The sequence below is a fragment of the Euphorbia lathyris genome, chromosome 2 (assembly GCF_963576675.1).
Source record: "Euphorbia lathyris chromosome 2, ddEupLath1.1, whole genome shotgun sequence".
NCBI lineage: Eukaryota > Viridiplantae > Streptophyta > Magnoliopsida > Malpighiales > Euphorbiaceae > Euphorbia > Euphorbia lathyris.
Genome location: NC_088911.1, coordinates 140,982,702 through 141,003,472, shown reverse-complemented (window position 1 = coordinate 141,003,472; position 20,771 = coordinate 140,982,702). Strand labels below are relative to the sequence as shown.

Here is a 20,771-nt window from a genome sequence, read left to right as displayed (position 1 = left end):
CATATCCGGCCGGTCGGTCACAGTCATCGTATCGGACAAAGGTCTGTGCCATGGTCATTAGTTCTTCGAAGGATCTGGGCATCTTCCGGAAACACTTCTGCTTAAGAGGCTCGCAGGTGGTCCCTTTTGCTAAAGCATCGTGGGCCACCTCCAGGTTGAGGCCCTTGACTTGCGATGCCATGTGATGGAACCTTGATAGGAAATTGCGCAGAGGTTCGGTCGTTCGTTGCTTAAGGCCGTTGAGGTCCGAACTGATTTTCCTAACCTTTGCCACTGCGGCAAACCGAGAGAGAAAAAGGTCTTTTAAGAGATCAAACGAATCGATAGATTCCGGGGCAAGTCCCCGATACCATTCCTGCGCGCTGGAGGAGAGAGTGGTGGGGAAGACCTTGCACATGATGTCTTCGTCCTTTGAGTATAAATTTATGATACTCATGAATGACGCCACATGATCATTGGGGTCCTCGGTCCCTGAGTACTGGGCCAGTCGAGGAGCTTTCCAGTCGCGCGGGAATCTCTTTTCGATAATCCTCTGCACCAATGGCGTTTTGCTGGATGTAACGCTGCCTCCCATTACGCCCCCGAGTGCCCTTTTGTCGAGAAAACGCTGGATTTTCAGCTCCAACAACTCTTCGCTATTTGCGGCTGCGGCTCCAGCTCCTCGCTCCTCGCCTTCTCCGGTGACTGCGGCTGCAGCCCCTCTTCTTGCTACGATCGCTGCTTCCGGGGCCGTTCCTTCCCTCTGTAACTCTGCTGCTTCCTTGAGGTACTGCCAAATCTTGGCATTTTCCTCCTGCAGGCTTCTCTGCTGGTCGATGATCTTCATTTGAGCCGCCGTGTGTACAGCCTGCGTCGTCTGAAAACCTTGTATTGCACTGAGGAGTTGAGTGGCGTTAAAGGCCTCCTCCTCCTCCGGGCCTACCTCCTCCAATAACGGCCCAAGGTTCCTGGGGGATATTGGAATGCTCTGGGCCATGCCTCCGGCGTGCGTCATGGAGCTGGCCTCTCCAACTTCTCGCGGCGCCGTTGGTGTCGAGTCATTAGGGGTTTCCATCTTGTCTGAAGATCCGGAGTCACTTGTAGTCCATGATCACCGCACCAAATAATTAGGTATGTGAACACCGTGATCCTGATCTCCGGAGAGAGGCTCTAGCTTGCCGATGGGTCGTCCCTGCGCCGGGAATGGTCCCTGCGGATACTCCGACGAGCAAGACAGTCAGCGGTTCAAAAGAATATATTCAAAGTAAGGTGATAAATGGTTCAGAAATGATTACCCCCCTTTCCTTCAATGTGAGTTGTGTTTTTATAGAGGGTGCTTGGGCCCTGGGCCCATCTGCCCGATTGGGCCTTCAACCCTTTCTTCATATCCCGAATCAAAACGTATAAAATTAAGTGACTTTTATATTAGGCTTAATATATATTTATACTTTTATAATCTATCACACATTTATAGTTGGGTCATTCAGACATCTTGTATAGTGATATGCTAATACAATTGGAAGAAGAATGAGATTGCTCAAAACGAAGAAGAAGAAGAAGATCAATTGTAAAGTTATAAAAGTCTGATTTTTTTTTACTGTTATAAGACATACGTAATGAACTCGTGCACTTCTCTTTTTTGTGTAGCACACATATGACACCTTTCAAATATGAAAGATCAATAATTTTGTGTGTAAGATATTCGAATGAACCAACTATATGTATATGATATGTTATTTTGAAAGTTTATAGTATCAATAGGTAAAACTTACCAACTTTAAATATGTAAATATGCGTTATTATATTACGTCTTAAAGTTTAATGAACATATAGTAAAAAATGTCAAAGTTCAGTGGCCATAGGTGTAATTTACCCCTGAGGCTTTTCTCCCACTCAATCCTCATCTTCGTCTTCCTTCGGCTATAACGTTTCCTGCCACGTGTTTTATTTACAACCATTTATCCCAAAACGACATAGTTTCACCAGTGGAAGTCCCATTTATCCCTGTTTTCAGATTTCAAAGAAAGTCCCATAGTGACTCCATCAGATATGCTAAAAGATTGCGTCTTTGCAGCTTCATCTCCTCCAATTTCAACCCCCAATTTGGGGTTTTTGCAGAAATGCTCAACTATGGATCAACTCAAACAATATCATTCTCAAATTATCCGAATTGGTCTTTCTACCAACAATAATGTAATGACTCAACTCCTCAATTTCTGTTCCCTCCACCGCAATGGCGATTTAGCGTATGCAATCAAGGTGTTCGAAAAAATTCCTAATCCTGATACTTTTATTTACAATACCCTTATTAAATCATACCTGCAATATCATTTACCCGCAGATTGCGTTCTTCTTTACTCTCAAATGTTGGAAAACTCTGTTACGCCTAATTCATTCACTTTCCCTCTTGTAATCCGAGCTTGTTTTCTCTCTGATTGTATTGAGGAAGGGAAACAGATTCATGCTCACATTTTGAAGTTAGGGTTTGGAGTTCATGATGTTTGTTTAAACAATTTGATTTATATGTATGCTAAATTTCGTGCTTTAGAGGATGCAAGACGTGTGTTTGATAAAATGCCTGAGAGAAACTCTGTCTCGTGTACCAGTATGATTTCTGGGTATTCTCAGTGGGGGTTTATAGATGAAGCTTTTGAAGTTTTTCAATTGATTTGGGAATCGGAACCGGAATTGGAAAGGAATTCTGCTTCTTGGAATGCCATGATTGCTGCTTATGTGAAAAACAATAAATTCCATGAAGCATTTGATTTGTTTGATCAGATGAGAGGTGAGAAGGTGAAATTGGATAAGTTTATAGCAGCTACTATGTTGTCTGCTTGTTCTGGATTAGGTTCTTTAGAGAAAGGAAAGTGGATTCATGGCTATATTGAGAAGAATGGAATTGAAATTGATTCAAAACTTGCTACAAGTATAATTGACATGTATTGTAAATGTGGAAACTTGGATAAAGCTTTTGAAGTTTTCAGAAATTCGGGAAGAAAACGAGTTTCGTCGTGGAATTCGATGATTGGGGGGTTTGCAATTCATGGTAAAGCAGAGGAAGCAATCAAGCTGTTTAGGGAGATGGAGAGAGATATGGTAGTTCCTGATAAAATTACCTTTGTGAATCTCCTTACTGCTTGTGCTCATTCAGGTTTAGTGAACGAAGGTCGATATTACTTCGATTACATGACTCGAGTTCATCGAATTGAACCCACGACAGAGCATTTCGGATGCATTGTTGATTTACTCGGTAGAGCTGGAATGATTGAAGAAGCAAGACGGATGCTTAACACAATGCCAATGAAGCCTGATGCAACTGTGCTAGGGGCTCTTCTTGGAGCCTGCAAGAACAACAACAGAAACATAGAGGTGGGAGAGGAAATCGGGAGAAAGCTCATCGAACTTGAACCCGAAAACAGCGGTCGTTACGTGCTATTAGCTAATTTATATGCCAATGCTTGCAAATGGGAAGATGTTGGTAATGTGAGGAAATTGATGAATGATAGAGGAGTAAAGAAGTCTCCGGGATGTTCCTTGATTGAGTTAGGAGGTAGCGTAAATGAATTTGTTTCTGGGGGAAGAAATCATCCCGAATCTAAACAAGTGTATGATCAAGTGGATGAGATGTTGGAATGTATAAGAGCAGTAGGTTATTTGCCTGATACTAGCCAAGTGCTACATGAGGCGGATGAGGAGAAAAAGGAGAAGTCATTGCGATACCATAGCGAAAAACTTGCCATTGCATTCGGATTGCTCAATGCCGAAACTGCTGAAACTCTGCGTATCTCGAAAAATTTGCGCATTTGCAAGGACTGTCATCAAGCAAGCAAATTGATTTCGAAGGTGTTCAACAGAAAAATAGTTATAAGAGATAGGCGTCGATTTCACCATTTCGAAAAGGGTCATTGCTCCTGTAACGATTACTGGTAAAGGTAATAATATATGTATACTATGGGCGGCCCAGTGCACTACGCGCCCCCGCTAAGCGACGGTCTGGGGAAGGGTCCCACCACAAGGGTGTATTAGGGACAAGCCCTCCCCTGTCATTTTTTTGACAAGAGGCCGCTCCTATGACTCGAACCTGTGACCTCTCGATCACACGATAACAACATTTATCATTGCGCCAATGCTCGCCCTTTAATATATGTATACTATGTTGCACAAAAACTTTGATTTAGTTTAGTTTTGCCCAAAATTTCAACTAACTTCTAAACTTTCAAATGACTTCGTATTATTGTTCAATTGCATTCAATATCCTCGTATTTCTCGATAAAATTTGTTGGATGGAGGAATCAAATTTCTTCATGGAACTCTATGGTAAATCGGAGGCAGCAATCAAGTTGTTTAGGTAGATGGAGATAGATGGTAGTTCCTGATAAAATTACCTATGTGAATCTACTATTTTGAAAAGTGCTACTCTACGACTCAGCATATCTGCCACTTTGTTTTGTTGTCCCGCATTGTGAAGAAGTTTGTAAGGAAATTTATCCTAAGGAAATTTATCCACGAAAGGGGACCACTTTGTGTGCATGGAGCTTTTAAACTGTCTTTGGCTCGCCAAGTACTTGAAAGCTTGATGGTCGGTGTAGAGGATGAACTCCTTACCCACAAGATAGTGTTCCTTCATCTTCAAGGCACGAAAAAGCGTATAAAATTCCTTATCGTGGGAGGCCATTTCTCTCTCAACTCACATAGCTTCTCGCTGAAATATGCAATAGGCCTTATCTCGTACATCAAGACACCTCCAACCCTAACTTCGCTTACGTCACATTCAACCTCAAACAACTTGGAAAAGCTAACACTGGAGCCATGCTTAGCTTTTCCTTTATCAAGGCGAAACTACCTTCTTATTCATCTCCCCACTTGAATCCATTTCCTTTCTTCAAACATTTAGTTAAGGGCGCTTGGCACTAAAGTTCCATATGAACCGCCGATAGAAAGTAGCTAGATCATGGAAATTACGGATGTCACCCACATTCTTCGGAGTCGGCCACTCTCGGACAACTCTAACTTTCTCCTCATTAACTCGAATTCCATCTCCGCTTACCACATACCCAAGGAATACCAAGCTTTCCATCAAAAAATTGCGCTTCTTCGCATTGGCATACAACTGATTTTCCCTTAACAAGTTCAACACCACCTTCAAGTGTTCTACATGATCCTCTAAAGTCTTGCTATGGATAAGTATATCATCAAAGTAAACCACAACAAACTTTCCAATCACGGGACAAAGCACTTGATTCATGAGCCTTATAAATGTGCTAGGAGCATTAGTCATCCCAAATGGCATCACCAACCACTCATACAACCTATCCCGTGTTTTGAATGATGTTTTCCCTTCTTCCTTAGCTCTAATTCTGATTTGATGGTAGCTGCTCCTCAAATCATTCTTCGAAAAGGCTTTAGAACCGCTGAGTTGATCAAGCATGTCGTTAAGCCTAGGGATCGGAAACTTGTACCAAATTGTAATCTTATTGATGGGCCTACTATCCACACACATGTGTCACCAACCGTCCTTCTTAGGCGTAAGTAAAGTCGGGACTGCACAATGACTCATATTACATACCCCATCTTCACTAGCTCATCCGCCTTCTCTTTCATAATCTCGGTCTCCTGTGGACTCATTCCATAGTGAGGGAGACTCAGTAAACTAGCCTTCCGCACTAGATCAATGTGGTGTTGAATATCCCTTAGGGTGGTAGCCCATAGGGTAGTTCTTCCGGAAATAGATCAACATACTCTTCAAGCATTCGGCATACTTCTTCCGGTAATTCTCTCTCCTCCTCTTCCTCATACGACCTTCCACTAGCTTTGACCACTACTACGTAAACCATTTGGCTTTCCTCACACTCATTTATAAAAGTCTTGCAAGTAGGATAAACAATTAGAGTAGCTTTCTTCTTTGCCATTGGCTCTCCCACTATAGGTGTACATACATACCTTACACCATCCTTCACAAATCGATACGTATTTCTCCTCCCGACATGTGTAGCGTCTCGGTCAAACTGGCATGATCTGCCCAAAAGCAAGTAGCAAGAATCCATGTCTACCACATCACAATACACTTCATCATGATACTCCCCTACCATAATAGGCACTTTGCATCTTTGAGTCGCCTTCAATTCTTCCATGCTCTTAATCCATCCCACACTATAGGAATTCGTGTGCAATTCCATGACCAAACCGAACTTCTGAGCCGCAACATCACTAATGATGTTCTCTTGGCTCCCACTATCAATAATCACATTGCACTTCTCACCTTGCACAAGACAACGGGTGTGAAAGAGTTAGTGCCTTTGATCCGCCTCTATCCGGCTGGAAACCAATAATCTTCTTCTACGTGAATATCATGGGCATCCTCGTACCATCCATCATCTTCATCCTCAATAGGTTCACAACATATGTCATCCTCTCCCTATAGCCGCCCTCATTAAATGGTGTCCCAGCTCGTTACATCTAAAACATTCGAAAGGGGTTGGTTTTGCATATGGATTATTACCCATAGGAGGTGGTGATGCCCCTAAAAGGCTTAACATCTCCAATTAGTGTTTTGCTCACCATAAGAGCATTTACCCACTTGTACTAGCCATATTCTTCCCCTTGTCACTCCCCTTGGAAACTTCTCTTCCGCCATATGAACCGTCACTACCAGACCTTTGATACCCATCTCAAGCTCTCACACTCAATTGTGACTCAGCCTTAAGAGCAAGATTCCGAGCATTTTGCACCTGGATAACCATTTGAGTACCCATTCAATCTTGAATGTTGTACTTTAAACCTTACTCATATCCGCCTTATAACCCTAATGGGCATACTTCATGAATCTCATTCATGTCTTATTTAAATCACGAGTACCCTTACCCATTAAAAATCAATATAGAAAACAAAAACTATTACAAATTTAACAAAAGATAATTTTAATAAACCATCCATAAATATTTCATCTACAAATTTTACAAATATTCTAAATCATTCCAATTATTAAGAATTTAAAATATACTACTTCCTACATCTAAAACTATTAATATATTTTTATATAATGACAAATATCTAGTGAGTACCACATACTTAGAGGGGCATTCCCATACACAGTTCCATACCCATCACATGTAATTTTTTTTGAGTCCATACTCATCTTATATCTTTTTATACAAATTAGACGTAAATATGTGTGGGAGATATATTGACACATGAACTTGACAGGTCACACCTCTTAAAGTTTATTTGCCACATGGATTTTCTTAAATGAAAATAATTATTTAGATAATCAAATAAAATTAAATCCTCAAACTAAAATTTATCAAGTCTACGTGTCAAAATATCATCATACGTTAATAAAATAACAATTATGTTGAGTCTCCATCCAAATTGGATTAAATTTCACCACGAATTAGGGCTGCAATCGGGCGGAGCGGAGCCGAGCTTTGTCCTGCTCAGGCTCGGCTCATCAGAAAATTGACGAGCCCGAGTTTGAGATCGAGCTCAATATTCTCTCTATTTACGAGTTGTTCGCGAGCTTTGTTTTCGAGCATCTCACTAATTCAGTTCATGAACTTCGATCGAGAACAACACATTAATTATGTAGATTAGTTATATTGATTTAAAATTTCTTTAACACAAAACTATATAGTTTTGAAGTCTATACAACTAAATTTTATACAAAAATGTGATTGTTTTGAATTTCCCCATTTATAAAAATATTATTGTTAGAAAATAATAATAATCGAACGAAGCACGTTCATAAACAATATAATCAGTTTGTTCATGAACCTATAATCTTCGCCGTGTTCAAACTCGGCTCGTTTATAAATCAAGCCAAACACAATCGACCTTTTACGGATCTGAACACTGAACTACTCATGAACGGCTCAGCTTATTTATAGTCCTAATTGGAATAAATCATAAACCAAATAATAGATTAAAGGTCAAATGATAAATTTTTGAATCAAATGGTTGCCTACTCATCAATTTTAAGATTAACTCGAATATACGGAAATTTAACCAATATTTAGTAGGTTAGATACATTGAGGTTAAATGGAGTTTGGAAAATAAGAGAAAACGGATACTGCGTACCATTAATACCATCCCTTTTTATTAGTTACCGTTTCCATTTGAACTTTTTTGCCCTTCTCATAATTTTAATCAAAAACTGAAAATTGTTTCTCCAAAATCACAAATCCGAACAACAATAATTGAAATTATGAAAATAATTGATGGGTGACAACCCAAACCCCGGAAATGGATGATTACAAGTCGGAAACATTAAAATTTACATTTTTTTATCAAAGAAATCATGAAAATAATGTATATTTTTATGACGATTTTGCATTTTTCGTCACAAAAAATTGAACAATTAGTATTTTTCGTCATTGAAAATTTTACGATTTTGCATTAGCCAAAACATGGCCAGGGCGGATGCCGGGACAGCCATTGGCTCCGCCTAGACCAAATTTTGGCCGATTCTCTCTAATATCCACATTTTCAATTTCGGCATTTTTTTTTTATAAAAAGAGTACAATTGTCCAAATGGAGAATGTGATAAGTAATTTGGGAGTGGTAAATAGCAATACTCTTAAATTAACACGCGTAATTCTACTACCGAATTCACTAAACACCTTAGTCACCATTTGGCACGAAAATATTCCAAGTGAAGGGACTATTGATACAAAATGCAAAATGAATAATTTTATGGGAAAAGTATAAAAATAAACTTTGTGGTTACACTTGTTTTCGATCGACACCCTTGTGATTTAAAAATTTACAAATTGGTACAATGATGTTTATTCTGTTAGCAAACACATGCCAAATTGACTAACAGTGTTAAAAGTCAAAAGGAAAAGAGTTAATTTTGTCCTTATATTTATTTATTTTATAAATTAACCCATTTTATTATCTAATTATCACAAACAAACTCCAAAATAAAAAAATAAAAATCAATTACACCATCTTCTCAATCTCTTTTTAATTTCTTATTTTTCTTTTTCTTTCTCTCTCTTCTCTCACCTCTTTTATTAATTTTTCTCTCTCTAAAATCATCTTGGTTGCCGCAGTATCACGATTGTAGCCTTCAATTTTTGTTACTTTCAGTTATCTCCGGAGCAACATGTATATTGACATCACCTCTAACTTTTTGTAATCAAGGTTGCTTCTTCTCCTTAGTCAGCTACCTCCCACCAAAACCCACTCTCCAATGGATACTTTTCTTTGAAAATCAACTTCCTTTTCTTCTTCTGTAATAAACCTTCTATGTCTACTACTTTTTAGTTTCTTTGAGGTTTAAAGCTATGGCTTTTATTAGCAAAACCCTAATTTTTATTCTCTTCTTCCTGTTCTCTCTAGCTACTTTCTGTATTGCGAATAACACGATCACAAAAGGGCAATCGATTAAAGACAACGAAACTTTATTATCAGTTGATGAGAATTTCGAATTGGGTTTCTTCCCTCTCAGAGATTCTAATTCTCAGTATGTCGGAATTTGGTATCACAAAATTGAGAACAAGTCTATAATCTGGATTGCTAATAGAGAGAAACCAATTCCGGGCACCGGAAGAACATTTACAATCGGGGGAGATGGGAATTTGAGAGTTGATGATGGAAATGGGGTTTTAATTTGGTCAAGCAATGCTTCACAGCTTCTCTCTAATGCTACAAGATGGTGATGATTTTGATTAGCGAAAAAAAGAAGGGTGGGGAGGAAAAATTGGAATACTCAAAAACTAGCTTTTTGGCATCTAATGATGATTTTAGAGAGAAAAAAATTAAAAGAGAAAAAAAAATAAGAAATTAAAAAAAGATGGAGAATGTGGTGTAATTAATTTTTATTTTTTATTTTGAGATTTTTTTGTGATAATTAGATAATAAAGAGGATTAATTTATAAAATAAATAAATATAAAGATAAAATTAACTCTTCTCCTTCTTACTTTTAACACCATAATCAATTTAGCCGATATTTGCTAACGGAATGAACTTCAAGATACTAATTTGTAAATTTTTAAACCACAAGGGTGCCAATCGAAAACAAATGCAGTCACAATGTTTATTTTTGTACTTTTCCCTAATTTTATGCATACATTTTTTTGTGAACTTATAACAATGAAAAAGTACCAAATAAATCTCCGAAGCTTCCCAAATTAGGAACTCACTGTTCAATTTCTTTCTAGCAATGGTGATTTGCACATCCTGATTCCATGCTGTTTCTTCCAAGCAAGCAAACCACCATACTATATATGAAATTAGGGTTGTAAACAGGACAGGACGGAGATTACATTAACCATCCCCGATCACTGGTCTATCGGGGATCCCCGTCCCATCCCACCCCTGAATAGCATATGGGGAAAATTTGGCTACCATCACCGCTGTGAGGAATCCCCGTCCTCCATCCCCGTTTAAGTTTTTAATTTTTTTACTTTTTTCCAAGATTACCATAATCAACTTTTTATTTTCACCAAGATACTTTTGGATTTGCTCAGTAGTTATGTTTGCTGATGGATGTAAAGTCATCATATACGGTTGCTGCTGCATCTTGTGATCCTTGCTTTAGACAAAACCTAAACCTATAGTCAAAAATACCCAAAATGGAGTTCAAATCTTTTCAATTTATTTTTTGGTATAACACTCATTTTAACCCCTAAACTAAAACTTCAAAGTCAATTAGGACCTTAAACTATCAAAATCATCAATTAAATCCTTGAACTAAGCAAAATCATGAATTGAGTCTTTATGCTATCCTAAAATCAGGAACTGTGACTATTTGACATGGACTGTAATGATATATGTAGGGATAAAATAGATTTAGGGAAGAGAATTTGAAACTGTTCAATCGACTGATTTTCGATGAGGACTCAATTGATAATTTATGCTTAGGATAAGACTCAATTCATGATTTTTATTTAGTTTAGGAACCTGATTGATGATTTTGATAATTTAAGGTGCTAATTAACTTTCAAGCTTTAGTTTGGGGCCCCAAATAGGTATTATACCTTATTTTTTTTTATATTCGGGTATTTAGTCGGGGATCTTTCGGGTATCTGTGTTGGGGACATTCGGGAATGGGGACGGAGATAGAACACTTATAACCATACCCGCCCCGTCCCCGGATGTCGGGGACAAAATAAAAACCATCCCTGTTCCTTTGGGGATTCCCCATCCCCAACGAGGCGGGTCTCCAATGGGGATGGGAGGGAAATCCCAATTAATTGACTGCCCTATATGAAATACAGGTTTTTGTGAAAGCTAAACTAGTCTTACAATTTCAAAAATCATACTTGGTTCTCCCACTCATCAAAAGAAGGCACAACATATCAGAAATGTCTGAAGTGGAATTGAAGAAGTTCCAAGACTCCAGCATTAGACGTTTCCTGGACCCCTTAAAATGCACCACCTGAATAAACAAAATAAAGCAAGTAGCTAAGTGAAGTTTCATCCATTGGTCAAGTCTTTGAAGGATAGTGATTAGGGCTGTAAATGAGACGAGCCGCTCATGAGCGGCTCAGTGGTCGGCTCAATAAAAGCTCCACTTGACTCGGCTCGATTTGTAAACGAGCAGCTCGTGAGCACGATTTACTGGCTCGGTTCGTAAATGAGCCGAGCTTGAACAGGCCAAAGCTCGCGAGCAGGCCTGATTAGAACATTTATGAAGAAATTTTAGTTTTGTAGAAAACTATATACTTTTGTGTTAGTTCATAAATATCTAAACTTAATATTATTTCATTTGCTATTAGGTGAGTTCGTTCACAAACATAATAGACAAACTATTTGTAAGTATCTTGTTTCTTTATTCACGAACTTTGCTTGTGAACTTGTTTATGTACACAATTAAAGAGCTATTTGCGAGCAAACTTCATAAATATAATTAAGGCTTAATGCTTCTCCAGCCCCCTTAACTTGTCCAAATTGGTCATTTTACCCCTCCAACTCATCGAATGTCCTATTTACCCCCTTAATTCCATAAAAATGGTATTTCTCATCCCCTTAAATTGTCCAAATTTATCATTTTACCCATTCTCAACTCATCGAATATCCTATTTACCCCCTTAACTCCATAAAAATGGTATTTTTCACCACTTATGATCTTATTTACCCTCTTAACTCCATAAAAATGGTATTTCTTATCCCTTTATAGTAGTCAAAAAAGTTGAAAAGAGAAAGAACGAATAAAAAAATACAAATAACAAGAACATTAATATAAACAAGTTAAATACATTATATGTAGGGATAATGTACCAAAATAGGATAATATAGATTCCAGTTACAAAATAGCATAAATATAGGTTTAACGTTTAAAAAAAAGTTATCAATTTAGGCTTCGACAACGGATTATAAGGGGTGAAAAATACCACTTTTATGGAGTTAAGGGGGGTAAATAGAACATTCTATAAGTTGGGGGGATAAATGGACAAGTTGAGGGGGTTAGAAATACCACTTTTATAGAGTTAAGAGGGGTAAATAGGATATTCAATGAGTTGAGGGGGTAAAATGACCAATTTTGACAAGTTAAGGGGGCTGGGGAACCATTAGGCCTATAATTAACGATTTACTCACAAACAATTCATGGTTAGATAATTTTCTTAATGAACGTATTCCAAAGAGAATTTTGGGCTCGAAACGAGCTCGAGAGCTCGTTTATTTTCTAATGAGCTGAGCCGAGCTTGAGCAAGCCAAAGCTCGGCTCGGCTCAGCTCGATTACAGCCCTAATAGTGATATATCAAAAAGGTACTCCAACTTGGCCATAAAAGCCGGTTGAACGACCGATTAACACCTTCAACTTACTTAAAGTGACCAATTGACTGGCCCCCCTAAAGTTACTTAAAAGTGACCTATTGGCCGCCTAATATTTGCGTTTCAACATGTTCAAATCTCCATTTGAAGCAACTTCAAGGGGCTAACAGGTCGTTTCTAAAGTTGGAAGAAGGGTCATTAGATTTTTCTAGACAAGTTTGGGGGGCTAGAGATGTATTAGGATTATCATAAATATTATTCCAAGGAACAAATTTTAGATATTATAAGCATACCTTCACATCTAGGGGCATTCCTCGAAATTGACCTGCTCCCTCGGGTGGTGTCCAATTATATGTAGCACAAGGTAAAAATAGCACTGATGTGCCACCAATTTGTTCGATAAAAGCCTGTGGTCTGCTAAATTTCCGCAAATCAAAACCAGGGTGTGATTTTATAACCCGCGCAAGGGCTAACTGATCTCCCAGCATTCGAGAAGCATTCATGTACTTGGAAGAGTAAACCTCTAGTACTTCTTGAAGAAAAATCTTTGCCCTGCAACCAATTTACACAAGGATAAGCTATGTTACATAGACTCGGAGACGAGTGTCCGACACGGGTGTGGATCCGAGTATCCGGTACGGCAAGTTAAAAAAATTTGGACACGGGGACTCTGTCCTAAATTTGAACACGGGGAATTTTTTTTAATATATTTATATATATATATATATAAATTCCAAAAAAAACCCCAAAAATTTAAGACATCCATCAACTGTATTAATTAAAAACTAAAAGTTCAATCAACAAAAGCACAAGATACACAAGCAAGCCTAAAGCAAACAGATAAAAAAAACTTAATTCCTTGCAATCCGAAGTAAATAGTAAAAAACAGCCAACATGTTAATTTTCTTAATTAAAGGTAACAGGCTGAACTAATTAAAAAAAACTGGGCCCAGATTGAACAAGTCTGGGCCCAATTTTTTTTTTTAATGGTGCCCAGCCCATGGGCTGGGCACTTCTTCGTCGAAACAATCGCAACGAAGAAGAAGATACATTTGACGGCGGCGGGGCGGCAGACTTTCTTCCTCAGCTTTCGCCGGAGATAGAGGGCTGTTCAGAGCTTGCCGTATCCGAGTGTTCACTCACGAATCCGACACGGATTTTGTACCCGGATCCGTGTTGACACGGGTACTTCGGCATTTATGCCGAGTCCATGTAACATAGAGGATAAGTTTCTAGTGCATCATAAATCAATTATCAAAATTGCCAAGAAAATATGAAAAAACTTAAGCAATAGCAGGGGAACAACAATCAAGAGAATGTTCCTTCTAAGTTCTATGCTAGGAAAGAATAAGAACCAAGTTAAAAGGCCTAATCATAGTTGTTAGAATCGTACCAGTCGATTCATGAAGAATTCGAGTCGTATCTATGGAACGACTCGAAAGTGTCTGTCTCTACTTAATATAATTTCTATTTGGATGGTAAAATTGCATTTTTAGACTAATATTTAAAGTTAAATATGGTTAATATTTTATTTTTTAATAATATTTTGAATTTGATCCGAATCTTATGATTTGGTTCAATTCACGAGTCCCGATTTGTAAAATGAGATTTCGAGTTACGAGTCGAATCTCGATTTAACAACTATGGGCCTAATACATTCTTAGCCCCATATACTTGTCCAGAAAAAACGATTGTCTCCCTATGCTTTGGAAACGTCCTATTTACCCCTGAACTTGCTTAAAAAATGACCTATAGACCCTCCTAAGTCTACGTGGCAGAGCATGGGAGGTTTTTACAAGTTGAAGTGAGTAGCCCTTTAAGCAAGTTTTGAGGGCCAATAGAATGTTGTAAGCAAGTTCAGAGGGCCTATAGGTCAATTTAAGAAAGTTCACGGAGTTAATAGGTTACTTTAAGCAAGTTCAAGAGGTAAATACGAATGCCTACCCCCACAACCCATACTATTAACCTAGGACTAAGATCGAAGTCTCAAAAAATTTTGGCATCCCGAAGATCAGGATAAGCCAAACTCTTTTTGTTACCCTTTAATCACAAATGAATATTGAACACTAGAAAACACAAATCACATACTTTAAAATGGACTCAGGACTGGAGAGGTGTCAAAACAAGTTGTTGGGTCATAATCGCGTTATGTCATCTATATGTATTCCACATGATGATATATGATGTAAATGCAACAAGAATGATAATTGTATCAAACCAGTTGTGTCAAGCAGGTTATCTCTGTAAATCATGTTATTGTTTCAGAAATTGGATACTTCTGAAATGTGCCCTAGGTCATTAACAACAACTAAAACCAATAGGAGGGGGAGAGGAAGACAATCAAAAGCATGTTCATTACAAGTTTTGTGCTAGAAAAGGAATAAGAACCCAGCTAAAACAAACAACATAAAAAGCCCTAATCTTACCAACACATATTATTGAGCTAATATCCTAGAGAATCTTTGGCATCCCAAAGATCAAGATAAGCCAAAATCTTTTGTGTGACCCTTTTATCACAAATGAACATATAGTACTGGAACACACAACTCACATACCTTAAAATTGACTCAGGAGTCCCCCTAACTGCTATAAATCCTGAATTCAAAGGTTGCTGCTTGTTGTTCCGGAAGGTAAGAGCCAGGTGAAAATTTGGGTATTTTTGAAAAATGTGTCCTAGGTCACTAACCACAGCTATATCTGAATCAGTGAAGACATAATGACTTGTATTCCTCGGGTTCTGAGCAATCTCCTTCAACTTCCTGTCTAGAAAAGACTGTATAAACAACACAGAAATTGAAAACCAAAAGTTAATAGATGAAAGATGAAAGATAAACAAATTGTAATATTCTTTCAGTGGTGAGAACTACAAGTTGCCGATAAAAGGCAGAGAGAGCCTAATATCAGGGTGGGGAATAACACACAAACAGAACTCGTTTTTCAAATTGCTGGACGATTTGGAAGGAAATGCAACATTCCATGAAATATGGACAGGATAGAAGCATAATGAAAAAAGTAAGGTTCTTGAAGGTGCCTTAAGAAACAGATGGACTTGTCAGTGACAGAAACAAAAAATTTCTACCTATTTGTCAATGCTATGTGCTCTTACAATGTAAGATCTGATCCTTTGAAGCATCAACTTGTCTCGAGAATATTCACCCTCAATTGGATACAGGGTAACCTTATTTCTCTGCAGTGATAGATCAGATGCTGGATCGGTTAGAATGATAACACTGCTCCAAGGCATTGTCACCTGAAATTTGCACTCAGATAAGGATCTAACTTTAGTACGGTAACGGCTTAATATATCAATAGCCCCCTGAACTTGTCCAAAAAGCTTGATTGGCCCCCTGAACTTTCATGGTGTCTCAATAGCCCCTTAAACTTGCTTAAAGTATATCCAATAAATCCTTATATCTGCTAAAACAGATTGATGCGTTTGAGTGTGTTGCACTCACGTAAAATAGTCAAACCAGTTGACATATTGTGACATGTGGCATTAATAAAATGACATGCATGAGAAAAAAAAAAGAAAATGAGGAAAACAAATTAGTATTTTATTACCATTATCTCTCTCCTCAATCGACAAATACAGAGGAAATCCCTAATCAGAAACTCAATCCCTGAACCACTTACTTTCTCAACCCCTCAGACAAAATATACAAACCCAATCCCTAAAACACTAATTTTCGAAACCCATGGCTGAATATGATTTTTGAAAGACGAATTTAGGGAGGCGAAGAAAAGAGATATGTGAAGACATAATTGTATAGTTCTTTGTGATTTTGAGAGTCTTTGGTTTAATTTGGAAATTAGCTTCTGTACTTTGGAATTGAATTCAAAACTCATTCATCAACTCTCTCTCTCTCTCTTCAAGCATTTCCTTATATTGGATTTCATTCTATGTGACGGAATGCAACCCAATGGACCTAATCCATGAAAGTTTCAATCTGGTCACAATAATAACTGGGTAAACCATTATCTCAAAGAAAAGAGACAATGAGAGAAGAACTACAAATTGCAAGAATTAACAGAGAAAGGGTGCTGCTGAAAAAAACGCAGGGGAAGGATAGAAGAAACCATAATCAATATACAACAAACAAAGCCAAATCAGAAAAGAAAATAAAAATTGTAAATCACAAGACAAGAGAAAAAACTCAGGAGAAGAAAAGACAACAGAAGAAATGTCAGGCAAGGAAATTCAGAGTTGAATAAAAGAAGAAAGGTAAATTCGAGAAGAATATAATATATTTAGGGATTTAAGAGGAGGAACTCTTTCATCCTGTCCTGTTTGCGGTGCAATTACAATGCCACCTCAGACTGAAGGATTTATTAGATACACTTTAAGCAAGTTTAAGGGGGCTATTGAGACACTATGAAAGTTCAGGGGGCCAATCAAGCTTTTTGGACAAGTTCAGGGGGCTATTGATGTATTAAGCCTACGGTAATTGAACATAGCAATGATGACCTATTACATATAAAACTTAAGTGGTGGTAAGACAATAATCCTATGCTTCAACAGATAAAACTACCTGGATGAAATTAATGAAGACATTCAAAATGGCCAACGACTTCTCTGTCTTACTGTATAAAACATTTCCAACTTTAACCAAACTTGAAGATATACTACCAGTCGGAGAATCCAATGAGGTGTTGTAGATTGTGAAGACAGTGACAAAGGCAATATTGTCCCTAACACTGGATGAACTGGAAGATGCAAAGAAAACACTCTTATTGAGAGCTTTAGTACCTGGGAAACCATGGATAACACAAATTAAGATACTCAGATAAAAGAGTGTGGTCCAAATTAAGGGAAAACAATTAAAAAAGCACGTTGAAATGAATTAGGGAATTAGGTTATCGTTATAAGTAATCAGAAAAGTTAAGAGAAACCTTGGCATTGCAGCCGATTAGGCAAACCTTGCCCAGCAGCAGGACCAAATATCAAATGATCATACTTTTTGTTTTGCTTTTTTGGGGTAGCTTCTCTAATTGCCCGGGGATTCAATTCCAGAACTGGCGAAATATAAAAATGCAGCAAAACTTTACTTCGTGTAATTAATTAAAAAGAATAAAAACATTATAATTTATTTATCTATGATGAGAAACAGCGAGAGGACAATTTACCAGATAAGAGATGAAATGTTATAAGCATCATAGAGAAACAAAGGAGGAAACGACGCCATCCACTGCATAATCTCATGCCTAGTTAATCTTTCTCTTGTTCTTCCCCAACAGCATGTATCAAAGCAGATGCATTTCTCTCTATTGATCTCTACTGAAAAAACCATTCGAGATGAAGTCCAAAATCGCTGCAATTACCCAATTCCAATGAAAAAGAACCAACAAAAGAAATACTCAGGTGAAGCACAAATCGGAATGTAATGAATAGTTAAAACCTAATTTTGACGTCTACCGCAGAACTGAAAACGATAACATTTAGAGCAACTCTAAAACCTCAACCATTTCTAACCAATGTTCTAAACACCGAACTCAAAATCGAATCGGATTAACAACTAGATTAGAGATTAATGAGTTCAATCTGTTGATTCGGATTGGTTAAACTGAATGACGTTATAAATAATATATATATTAATTTAAATTATAAAATTTACTGAACTTTTAAATTTTATTTTGTGTATATATAAAATCTAGAGAAAAGTACAAAAATAAACCGTGGGTTGGGCACTTTTCAAACAAAAATAAACACTGTGGGTTGGGCCCTTTTCAATGGATGTCCTTGTGAATTCTCAATAAACCCGATAGAATCGGCGGCAAAAAGACCGGTTGCTTGAAAACTGAGTAAAAACCCAACTCCATTACTCAATTCCTGAAACCCTAATAGAGGAGCATATTTTCACAAGTTCTCAACATGTAAATTGAGCATATGCACACCTCAATTAGGGTTTCAGGAATTGAGTAATGGAGTTGGATTTTTACTCAGTTTTCAGACGACCGGTTTTTTTACAGCCGATTCTACAAGAGCAAGGAGTTAGCGTCGGAAGTCATGGAAGTATGAATTTTAATTATTCTGATCATAATGTTGGGTTGGCATTGAATAAGATTTGTCTCCATCATAAGGTGTTTGAATACTTTGATAGAGAATGTTTTCTTATGTCTTTTAGAAACAATATATATCATATTCAAATGTGATTCTGAATCAAAGTGAACAATTATTAAGAATATTTGTTCCTCCTCTGCTCATCTCTCCTTTACATAGACAAACCAATCCCTTTTTAGCAGTTCGTTTCGGTTCAAAGGCTCTCATCTTTAATCTGATTTCAGTTGTAGTCGGTCTAATTTGTGTGAATTATATCAGATTCTTAGACTTTTGACTACAATTATTTCAGTTGTAGGCTCTCATAAAAAACGTTTTTTAGCACGCTTTTCATTTCCGATATGCTGGAGATCTTCGGGAGGGAATCTTTAGAATTACCACTGCTTAGCTTTCAATTCGCCTCCCATTTCTCTCCTAAAAACTGTACTAATGGCTAGAAGCTTAATATAATGGCCTAGATCTCATGACATAAATGTTTGGAATAGATTCCATTTTGAGACTTCAAATGAACAGGCATTTTTGTTGGACCAATTGAGGGAACAACTTGGAATATGAAACCGAACACCCTTTTCTTTAATGGTTTTTTCAGTTCAATCTGTGCGGATGATTGATTCCGAAAAGCCGGAAGGCACATGGAACCGAAAGCCTGCTGAACCATTTATTATGTGTCTATTACAATTTAAAAATCCTATCCCAAGTTTCCATTATTTTTAGCATTCTTCCTACGGCTAGATCTACTCTCGGTGTTTATATTTTTTTTTTGGTATGCCTAGAGGGATTCGCAAATCCTCCAGACTTAGAGTGCACAGGGCCGAGGTAAGGTGCTGCAAGATGCCACATATCCAGTCCTAATGGGCGGAAACAGGGGGGCCGGGCCGCCGGAACCACCATGGCCACGAGTAGTTTCGGCCCCCTGTCTCGGTAAAATTTAACTCTTAAGTCCAAAATTCTAATCTTTTTTACCTGTCACGCCCTTGTTAAATCCAAATTTCTAAATTTTTGATTTTTTTTTTTTTGCCTCTTTCTTAAATCTAAATTTCTAATTTTTTTCATCTATAAGGCTCTCTCTAGATCTGACTTTTTTCTATTAGACACAGATTTAGCGGAAAAAAAAAAATTTACACACCACTTGTAAAATCGGCCGCCCCAGACCCGAGCAATCCTGTATTTGCCACTGTTCCTACAGCCATAAATTCGAAATCTCCAATCTTAATTCCTACAGCCATAAATTCGAAATCTCCAATCTTAATTCCTACAGCCATAAATTCGACATCTCCAGTCCTAATTCCTACAGCCATGAATTTCACTATGGAAGGTTGTGTTGTGTGCAGGAAATTAAACAACACAAATTTATATCTTGATTTTTCAAAGAAGAAGAATAAGAAAGTGTTGTTGAGCAGAGCATGCAAACCAGGAAAGGTTCAGGTGAAACACATCCAACATTTTAGAAAATTACAGAAAATATATGGAACCCTAACTAATTAAGTTTCATAAATCCTAACTCAATTGATCATGGACCCATATCAAAGCCAAAGCACAAAAACTAAAGAAAACACCCACAGATAACCCAAAAAAAAACGAACTGACAGAAGACGATTACATACCTGCCAAAATTGAAAGGGAGAGATGATCGGAGTCTTACCGCTGGATCTGGAAAGATGATCGGACTCGGACAAAACAAAGAGATAGATGGATTTGGGTGTTGGTGTTCTTCGATTCGATGAGAACACCCAAATCCATCTATCTCTTTGTTTTGTCCGAGTCCGATCATCTCTCCAGAATAAATAAATAAATTATCATCAACATATCAAAACTAAATAATGAATATTTTTTTTTTTTTTTGAATAATGAATTTGTTTCTGTGAAATTTAATTTTTAGATAAAAAAATTAATTATTTCCGTAAAACATAGAATCTTAATTCTACCCCTAATTTTTTTCTAAAAAATAATAATTCTACCATAATTGTGTAAGGGGGTGTTTGGTTACCTAATTTTCACCTTCTATTTGCCTTTTCAC

The 20,771-nt window shown here is 37.5% G+C and overlaps 2 protein-coding genes across 13 annotated transcripts; one reads left to right on the top strand and one right to left on the bottom strand.

Moving 5' to 3' along the window:
• Window positions 1–1,988: 1,988 nt before the first annotated feature.
• LOC136220159 (pentatricopeptide repeat-containing protein At5g66520-like) lies at window positions 1,989–4,180 on the top strand. The gene has a single exon (XM_066007896.1). The coding sequence runs from the start codon at window positions 2,029–2,031 to the stop codon at window positions 3,907–3,909; it is 1,881 nt and encodes a 626-aa protein (XP_065863968.1). The 5' UTR covers window positions 1,989–2,028; the 3' UTR covers window positions 3,910–4,180.
• A 5,763-nt stretch (window positions 4,181–9,943) lies between these two features.
• On the bottom strand, window positions 9,944–20,510 carry LOC136220157 (uncharacterized). 12 transcript variants are annotated; one of them, XM_066007888.1, is made up of 9 exons: window positions 20,359–20,510; window positions 17,824–18,008; window positions 17,590–17,712; window positions 17,229–17,446; window positions 15,806–15,949; window positions 15,255–15,472; window positions 12,993–13,251; window positions 11,229–11,361; window positions 9,944–10,534 (listed from the first exon to the last, which is right to left on the bottom strand). In XM_066007888.1, exons 2-8 carry the CDS (start codon window positions 17,897–17,899, stop codon window positions 11,233–11,235), a joined length of 1,167 nt encoding a protein of 388 aa, XP_065863960.1. In that variant the 5' UTR covers window positions 17,900–18,008; window positions 20,359–20,510; the 3' UTR covers window positions 9,944–10,534; window positions 11,229–11,232. The 12 variants fall into 12 exon arrangements, with proteins under 12 accessions (XP_065863960.1, XP_065863955.1, XP_065863959.1 ...); XM_066007883.1 differs by having other exon boundaries at window positions 11,246–11,361; XM_066007887.1 differs by having other exon boundaries at window positions 11,246–11,361; window positions 15,806–15,886.
• Window positions 20,511–20,771: the final 261 nt, after the last annotated feature.

Excerpts from the sequence above, each read along its gene's own strand:
- LOC136220157 (XM_066007883.1), bottom strand. The coding sequence starts at position 17,899 with ATGAGATTATGCAGTGGATGGCGTCGTTTCCTCCTTTGTTTCTCTATG. Across the intron at positions 13,252-15,254 it reads ACTCCTGAGTCAATTTTAAG|GGCAAAGATTTTTCTTCAAG; the intron begins GTATGTGAGTTG and ends AATTGGTTGCAG. Across the intron at positions 10,535-11,245 it reads TTGATGAGTGGGAGAACCAA|GTTTAGGTTTTGTCTAAAGC; the intron begins GTATGATTTTTG and ends TTTTGACTATAG.
- LOC136220159 (XM_066007896.1), top strand. The coding sequence starts at position 2,029 with ATGCTAAAAGATTGCGTCTTTGCAGCTTCATCTCCTCCAATTTCAACC.